At 39.6% G+C, this 9,271-nt stretch overlaps 1 protein-coding gene across 1 annotated transcript; it reads left to right on the top strand.

Annotated features, from left to right (window-relative positions):
- Positions 1 to 1,075: 1,075 nt before the first annotated feature.
- rpl3 (ribosomal protein L3) lies at positions 1,076 to 5,894 on the top strand. Its single transcript, XM_079630911.1, has 9 exons — positions 1,076 to 1,298; positions 2,891 to 3,083; positions 3,331 to 3,499; positions 3,854 to 3,989; positions 4,242 to 4,428; positions 4,658 to 4,818; positions 4,903 to 5,004; positions 5,093 to 5,308; positions 5,775 to 5,894. Exons 1-9 carry the CDS (start codon positions 1,296 to 1,298, stop codon positions 5,817 to 5,819), a joined length of 1,212 nt encoding a protein of 403 aa, XP_079487037.1. The 5' UTR covers positions 1,076 to 1,295; the 3' UTR covers positions 5,820 to 5,894.
- The last annotated feature ends 3,377 nt before the right edge of the window (positions 5,895 to 9,271 follow it).

Here is a 9,271-nt window from a genome sequence, read left to right as displayed (position 1 = left end):
ATAAATGATCTAATTTTAATCTTGGTATGATTTTATATGATAGCATTTTGTGTGATTTGTTTCTAGATTTATCTCACTCCAATATAATTGACGCCATTAAAGCTGTTTTTCCTTAAAGGTAGAAGTCTTTATTAGAACTGATAGGAACATTAAGGATTTAACCTGAGTGCTTAGATTACAAAAGTTATGATTACTTAAGTTTTCAACATCATTTATCAGTGTAAAAGAAAAGAATCTTTGAAGCAGGCGAAGTTATTTATAACGTAACATTAAAATACAGACCGTAGAATGGAACAACATCCTGTATAGAACAACTTGTAGCAAATAACGCACTACGTGCAGGAGAGGGCGTAAAAACCATTCTGGTGGTTAGGTTACATACCGTTGTGCAGGAATGGCAGGGTTAAAGCCTTTCTCCTTGATCAACAGATATCTTTCCTTCTTATACCCTGAGCAAAGCATTGTTAAACATGAGTGGAATACCAACACCAAAGCCAACTGATAGGAAACCAAAAGATATGGCAAATGATTGGTGATCAAGAGGGGGAGAAGAACATTTAACATTCTCCTTAATGCATGTTTAAGCAGTAGGATTGCACATTAGGATACTCTCTGTTATGTTCACCACTTTTCATTTCAGTTTATAAGCTGTCAGATGGGACCAAACAAGACAAGAAAACAGTAGTAGCGATAAATAGTAGTAGAAAGCACGTGTCCTGAAGCAAATGGTACAGATGTGTCATTGAGGTGTAATCGACCCAAGTGTCCCACTCCCAAACAGTCCTCAACAACCAGCACATTGATGGAGCCCTTGCACTAAACAGGCATTAGCATACTGTGATGAAGAAGGCCATTGTGCCACGTTTAATTCACATACCTTTAAAGGGATTTCTGAAGTAGCCTACTAGGGCAGTAAAGAGTTCTACCCATGTTCGCTCAGCCCTGCTACAACAACCTAGATTAATAATGGCAAGAAAAATTATGCAAAGAAAATAAACATTAAGCAAGATTGGTTGCATATTGTAGATTTTCTTACAGTGTTTGACATTAATTTTGGCACAGAATGAATAAATGTGAACATTTCATATCGTATAGGCTACTTCATCTACATTGAGCACAATGTATTGCTCACCAATAGAGGGCGACGCCACTTGAGGATCGTAACGTGGACCTACGAGACGCGTATGCCGTGACGCACACGCGTATTCCGTGACGCACACGCGTTAAACGTCGGTTTTGCTTTAAAAGCAAGCACCGCCTCTCAGTCGATCTCTTTCAAACGGACCGGGGACAAAATGGTGAGTTCCTGCCTTTTTTCACAATCCAATCTAAATCAAATACATCCTTCTTATTTTAGATTCATCTTGTCCAATATATTACACATAGAAGGCAAACGACTGATTTTCTGTGGTTATAGATTGTAAATAATCTCTGCGTCTAAGTTTTTTTGCACATGGTGTGTGAGATTGACCGTAGGGGAAAATGGCAGCGTTCTTCTCTGCTTTGAGCTTTAACACAAACGATTTGGATGTTTTTGGTAACACCTAGGTATTCGATATATATTAATATAATATAATAATCCTTTCTGATTGTTAATTGGCCTTTTCTGGGTTTCACTTTTCTCAATATGGTTTCTTTACGCGATTCTTTGTAGGGCCTGACTGTCTCTTGAAGTGCCTTTAAGTAAATTTTACAGCCGCAAGTTAAAGGGGCAGTCAGTCATTTCTTACGCTGCTTTTTATGCTCCTGGGACACAGAAATAGTCTCTTGTCATCTGTAGTGGATTTTATATTTTAGTAATTTCTCCATACATGTTAGTTTTAAAAATGACTTGTCTTTAAAAATGACTTGAATGAATTTAGTACTAATGGAAAAGTATTATATTTTGTTGTCCCTTAAAATCTGACCAATTTCTAAAATCAACAATTCAGTAAAATTGTCTAAATGTGGTTTTGTTAATAAACAGGGCATTGATTTTCATGTCCACTGTAGAGGGCGCACGGCAGCATGTTAATTAGGCATTCTGGGAGACAATTGCATGTTGAAAGTTATATTACTAGGAAATATTATGTATGAAAGTGTTGCCCATTATTACTATTTTCTTTACATTTTTGCCCCAAGAACATGAGTAAATTAGATGCCTTGTATTGAACGGGACAACCCATTTAAGGCCATTTTTGACCACCGTGCATAAAGTGAAATTGTGTTGCAATTTATCTTTTCATGACAGCTTAGAATCTTTATACAAAGTTTTGTTTAAAAAAAAAAAATCATAACTTCTCTACTACTGAGTCTGTCTACTACAGAGGACATGGCATAACATTTTATTCATATTTTAGAATTTTTCCATTTGTTTCTTTAAACAATTATATAAAGTGAGAAAATAGCCTACTAAATTAAAAACTTTTTCCCCCTGGGTCCCAGGAGGAAATAGCAGACTTGATGTTCCCATGTGGTGACCTGTTCAGTTTAAAATCAGTTTGTTACTTGCCTCCAAGAAAACATTTATGGAGTACAATTCAAGAGTAAAATTGTAAATGTGTTTTTCCTTGCTAATGTTATATTTCTTTTCTTGTAATGGGCAATTCAACTTAACTTTTTTTAATTTGCGCATCTCGTCATGCATGAGATTCTGAAACGGTTACATGTGTTTACATTGGGGAAAGGAGAGATGTAGTGCACTGGAATAGGGAAAATGCATTCTGTTTGAGCGGGCCCTTCAGACGTTTGTTCTATTAGAAATTGCTCTATGATCGAAATTGACTTAAAGTTTGTCTCCAGCATAATTACACCAGTTGAGGAATTGTACAGATAATGTCAAAAAACTGGGAGTTTTCACATTCAGAACTTTGGAATATGATGCTGAAAATAACTTATCATCTTTTTTTAGTCTCACCGTAAATTTTCGGCCCCACGCCATGGCTCTCTGGGCTTCCTACCACGCAAGAGGTGTAAACGCCATCGTGGTAAGGTGAAGAGTTTCCCTAAAGATGATCCCAGCAAGCCTGTTCACCTGACTGCTTTCCTTGGCTACAAGGCTGGTATGACCCACATCGTCCGTGAGGTTGACAGACCAGGCTCAAGTGAGTTAACGTTTAAGTGTTCAGATTTTATTTCATGTAGAAAAGTCTCTACTTTGCCTGTAGTGTGCCTGCCAGTGATGAAATCCTCGACGGGCGGACATATTTGGGCTTTTAATCCCTTGCTGAATGTCGAGTACTGAGAGCAGTTTCGTAATCAAGTCTTAAACCTGCATTCTTAATATAGCTTTGTTTTTAATATCTGTGAAGTCTTATTGTCTGTAGCTAACTAGCTTGTCCTTGTTCTTAGAGGTCAACAAAAAGGAGGTGGTTGAGGCAGTGACCATTGTGGAGACTCCTCCCATGGTTGTAGTGGGTGTTGTTGGATACGTTATGACCCCACGTGGCCTGCGCTCTTTCAAGACCATCTTTGCAGAGCACATCAGTGATGAGTGCAAGCGTCGCTTCTATAAGAACTGGTAAGGCTTGGTTTTGAAAACATATGATTCCTTGCATGTTTAGTCTGGAGCTGATAGATGTTGGCCAGATTAAACGGTCACGTTTTTCTGAGCCATTCTAATGTGTCGGTGTGGTGCAGCTCCGCTCAGGTGCCTTGTGCCCTGATGAGCTCCGGGCTCCTCTGGCCGGTGGAAAGGGCTCCTTAGAAACCGTGCCATGAGCTGAAATTACCTATTGCTGTCGACGCCTCCCCTTTACCATGAGGATGGGCAAAGCAGCTATGCCCAGTCTCCTTCCACTGGCCCTCTAGGCTATGAAGGGGCTGTGCCAACCTTTCTTTGTGCTTTTCCCCTGCACTCATCTACCACATTCAGGTACAAGTCCAAGAAGAAGGCCTTCACCAAGTACTGCAAGAGGTGGCAAGATGAGGAGGGCAAGAAGCAGCTGGAGAAAGACTTCGCCTCCATGAAGAAGTACTGCCAGATCATTCGCATCATTGCCCACACACAGGTGAGCTTATTTACAGGCAAACTCCATGGAGTAGACCATCTTTTAACTTAAGGTCCTGTGAAATCTCTCTTCCCCCATTGAAATTGTCTTCCATTCAATCTAATAAAATGTAGTTACCGTTACTTAATTTGAGCATTGTCAAGCTGTGGCGTACATAGAACTGTATACATAAACAAAATTAAGTCCTGGTTACTTTTCATATAATTGGATGTTTTGTCATGAAGATTTACTGAACGTTCGTTTTGTCTGTAGATGCGCTTGCTGCCACACAGACAGAAGAAGTCCCACTTGATGGAGGTTCAACTGAATGGTGGCTCTATCGCTGATAAAGTTGACTGGGCCAGAGAGAAGCTCGAGCAGTCAGTTCCCATCTCTAATGTCTTTTCTCAGGATGAGATGATTGATGTTATCGGTGTTACCAAGGGTCATGGATGCAAGGGTAGGTGGATAACTTTTTGTTCACAATCTGTCTTTTCCCATGATTTTAATTTTGACTTGACAAGCATTGTGCACATAATGATGAAAGACATGGATTAATCGCGCCAGGCATGGCGCCCGAAACTCATGAGGAAACTCCCATGCTGCCTTCCTTCTGACTGCACACTTGCCATATAATAAGCAAATGAGCTTCAAAGAGGCCTTTTCTGATCAAAGATGTGTTACTGTAGGTGTGACAAGCCGTTGGCACACAAAGAAGTTGCCCCGCAAGACCCATCGTGGACTGCGTAAGGTGGCCTGTATTGGAGCTTGGCATCCTGCCCGTGTGGCTTTCTCTGTTGCTCGTGCGGGTCAGAAAGGCTACCACCACCGAACTGAGATCAACAAGAAGGTGAGGCCTCAGAAATAGACTTAAGCGGTCCTTTGGATCACTTTGAGCGTGTCTTCTCTTACGTATATATATTTTTTTTATTAGATCTACAAGATTGGTGTGGGCTTTCACACCAAGGATGGAAAAGTAGTTAAGAGCAACGCCTCTACTGATTATGATCTGTCCAACAAGAGCATCAATCCCCTCGTAAGTGTGTAGATGTCTATCTGATGTGGTTTTTGGTTACTTTAGACTACGTAGTTGCTTTTTAAACTTGACTCTTGCGTTTCCCTAGGGTGGATTTGTGCATTATGGTGAGGTGACCAATGACTTCCTCATGCTGAAAGGCTGTGTGATCGGAACCAAGAAGAGGGTTTTGACCCTGCGCAAATCTCTCCTGGTCCAGACCAGCCGGCGTGCTCAGGAGAAGATCGAACTCAAATTCATCGACACCACCTCCAAGTTCGGTCATGGACGTTTCCAGACCATCGAGGAGAAGAAAAACTTCATGGTGAGTCCTAGGTCTACAGGTGTGTCAGTGTATGGTGAGACTGACCTGACTCTCATCGCTGCTCTGTGGTTGATGTGCATCATGCTTGGCTGGATCATTTAGAAGCTTTAATTGGTAGCATTTAGACCTCGATCCTGTAGAGATCATAATTGAATGACTCTGCGCATACTTTGTTGCCTGCAACTGACCTGAAATGACAACCTTAGCTGAAGAATGCAATAAATCTGCTGACTCATGATCCTAGGCACATCAGTGCACTGTTCGTAACCTGTTTCAGCCAATCAGTCTGAGATTTGGGTTCCATTCCAGTGCAAAATTAAAACTCGGTGAGGCAGGGGAGTAGTGCCTCTTTGTGCTTTCTCCCTGTTCACTCTCTGATGACATGACTCAAGCTGTACTTTTAAAACATGCCGTAAATGTCTTATTTGATTTAGCTGGTAAATATTTTTTCTTTTCTCCTCAACAGGGACCCCTCAAGAAAGACCGTCTCGCCAAGGAGGAGATGTCATAAATGTGCTCGTCCTCTTCTCTGTCTGGTGTTGTCATGCAGTACTGCAGAGTTGTTTAATAAAAATAAACAAAACCATATCTGTCTTGTTTTTAATATTAATTTATAGTCCCTATATTTATATAGTGCAAATTTTAAGATTACACTGAGGCTGATTGTCTAACAGGGCACTTAATTGCTTAATTGAATGTGACTAATATTTTAATATGCTGATAAAGGTTTTTTTAAACGTATTTTTTTTTTAACCTGATGAAACATTTTAAATTGGCAATATATGCACGTGAAACTCGAAAAATTTGAAAATAGTGCTTAGTTCATTTCAGTAATTCAACTAAAGGTGCAACTAATATATAGACTTATTGCATGCAAAGTGAGCTATTTAAAGCCTTTTTGTTATTTAGATTAAGGCTTAAAGCTGTGAATCTTTTCACAATACTTCTAAAGTTGAATTTAGCTTTTCATAAACTGTAAGCCATAATCAGTCATTATATAAATTTCACCTTAAGTTGAATTACTGAAATTAACTTGCATGATAATTTTCGAGGATCTTTAGAATTTTTGAATTTGTAAAGGGATATTAACCTAAAAATGAAGGTTCATGTCATTGCACCATGACTAGTTTATCTTTGGAACACAAATGAAGGTCATTTTGACGAAAGCTTTGTCTCAGACGGCTACACAACTGAAACTTTGATGCTTCAAAAAATTCATAATTCATATGGATATTTCTATGATCAAGTAAATTTGCTGAAGAGACTTGTTTGCTTTATGATAACCATAAATTAGGGTTTTATTCACATACACAATGGCAACCATAAACCGCTCAACTGGGCCTCCTTGGCATGCAAGAGTGAGAATTAACCTTATTGTTCTTGTGGAAGCTTAAATGGGCTGTGTAATATGAGACTATGAACCTCATTGGTTCTTGCAAATCAAGTGTGCATGTTTGGGCTTTTGTTTACCACAATTGTTGTTTGAGGCAAAAATAAATCTGTTCATCTAAAGGGATCGCATCGTCTTAGAGAATTTGGACTAAACTGCTCAACGTGGATTATTTTTACGATCTCTTTATGTACTTTTTGAAGTGTCAGTTGTCACAAGTGTCAATCTTCATTGAAGATCTTCATTTGTGTCCTGAAGATGAATGATAGTCTTATGGGTTTAGAACGATATGAGGGTGAGTAAATAATGAATGAATTTAAATTTTTAGGTGAACTGAACCTTTAAGGGGAAACATTTTTTATTTTTTATGTTTGGCTTAATGTTTCTGTCTTGTAAAATAAGTTATTTTGAGAACTCCATTGAGAAACACTGGTGCTCGACACTTTTCTAGTTTAATCAGCTGTTTCACTTCGATATACATTACAATAGGGAAGAAAAGACTAGCACAACTTCCTTTGTCTCCAAATGCTCTGACAGAATTTAAATGTAATGTGTCCATTAAAATTGAAACCCAATAATAAGATTAAAAGTTGCCATAATCTTAGATCTATGGACTCAACCAAAGTGGCTTTTGGCAAGAAATGTGGTCTAACTTTGTTTTCTGTGAATGACCTCTGTGAAAGGTTGCTCCACGAAAGCAATGCCGCAGAGCAGGAAGTGGATCAATGGCACCCTTGTAGAACCCCCCGACTCAGCAAAAATCTTGGCCTTCAGGTGCTTGGTCAATAATGAATGCTTTATATATCTTAATTAGTATCGTACATTCACATGGCTCCTGGAGGACAAAAGTTGATTCAGAACAAGGTTGGAAAAGTCTACACTGCATCTTAGCTCGAGCCTTTGACAAAACACTTGTTCTATGTGCTACTTTTTATTCCACAGTCCTCCATATTTGACAAGCTTACATCTCAAAGCAGGTGTATAATATTCTGCAAAATCACTTTAATAAAGAGCTAATTAGCTCACAGACTGACGGCAGCATTATAATAAGAGATGATAGGACTGATGAGGGCTGTCAGGAATTCTATCTTCCTCTGTAACATTCATCTGTCCAACCGCAACACCCCACAGCACTCATGCCCAGATGTCCACAGCAAAGAAACAGCTGGCTTTCCCCACTCCCTCTGGCCTCCCACCCTATCCCACCATTACATCACAGTTGGACGAGAGCTGCTGAGGACTTTCGTTGCACTTCTGCCTGTTTTCCATGAGTGTAAATTTTGCTGTAGCGATCTCAAGCAACAATAGTTTAGTTACGCAAGGCCTGTAGGTTTTGTCCTTGAGAACCAAGCATCCCTCTGTGCATCGGGGGTGTCAAGTTAGGATTGAGGCTTTTGTTTATGACAGAGTCCAAAGGGAGCTCACCTAATTAAGACTCTTTGTCCTCACTGACTCGTTGCAAAACTGCTTCCCCCATCATTTTACAGCGTAATAAGAACCCTGGAAGCTCTTCACACACTATTTAGGCCTTTCTCTTTCCTCACACGGTAGATTTTCTGCACTCTTGGCAAGAATTGCTTCGCCCCTCACCCACAACCCTTACGGCAATATTCATAAGGATTTATAAAGGATGGCTCCGTCGTTTTGTGATGAGCTTAGACCTTGGAGTGTTGTCATCACTTTTCTGTCGCAGATTGTCTTTTTTGTGCTTTTTCAAAGAAAAAGGCTTACTAATACTTCAACTGGCCACTTCAAGCTAGCATCAGAGAGAGATAGAGGGGGAGGGAAGATGAAAGACGGTTTTGATTATTAGACGCATGAATCCTAGAATCGACCTGGATTTCACTGGAAAAAAACAAGGGGTCAAGGTTTGGCGAATTAGCATGCTAGCCTTATCACATGGCATTTGCAGCGGTGATTGGCTCAAAGGGTGCTTTTCAAACGGAAGACTGAATGGCATTCTAGCTAGGTTGTGTCCTCAGCAAAGAACACTAGAATAAGTCTAGTAAGTCTGCTGGCTACACAAAGGTTTCCACGGCACGAAAATACTATTAAAAGTAAATTTGGGAAAAATATATTTATATTATCTGACTTTCTTTTAATGCAGGAGTTCAGTGCTGACTTGTTTCCCATCAAATCTAGTTTGTGAATTTGGGATTTGGTGTGCAAAGGATTGTGGGTGACGCAAAAGATACAAAGCCTTCCAAAGATCTTTCAAGTTGAGATGGCTTTCGTCAGAGCTTGATGATGTGGCAGCTGTGGTATACAGCCCTGGACTGCAGTTCTGCAGATTTTGAAGATTGACGTTTTAGAGGTTTTATCACATTAAATCATATCCTCCCTCAAAATCAGGGTTTCCATTAGGACCTCAAGCGATCACATTGCCTTAAAGAACTTTTAATGGGTTTAAAACTTTAGCACCTGATTACAGTTCATACAAAATCACATCACATTTGTCATGTTAACTACGTTATAATGACTATTATTGTTAATTTATAGCTTTCCTACTATCATAGCATAAAGATACACAATTTGCCTGACAGCTTAGCTAAAACACAATACATTTCCACATA

This window comes from Phoxinus phoxinus (genome assembly GCF_949152265.1).
Source record: "Phoxinus phoxinus genome assembly, chromosome: 1".
Lineage (NCBI taxonomy): Eukaryota > Metazoa > Chordata > Actinopteri > Cypriniformes > Leuciscidae > Phoxinus > Phoxinus phoxinus.
This window is presented reverse-complemented; position numbering and strand designations above follow the sequence as displayed.

Coding starts and splice junctions, on each gene's coding strand:
- rpl3 (XM_079630911.1), top strand. Junction 3,500..3,853: donor CGTCGCTTCTATAAGAACTG/GTAAGGCTTGGT, acceptor TACCACATTCAG/GTACAAGTCCAAGAAGAAGG. Junction 5,005..5,092: donor ACAAGAGCATCAATCCCCTC/GTAAGTGTGTAG, acceptor GCGTTTCCCTAG/GGTGGATTTGTGCATTATGG.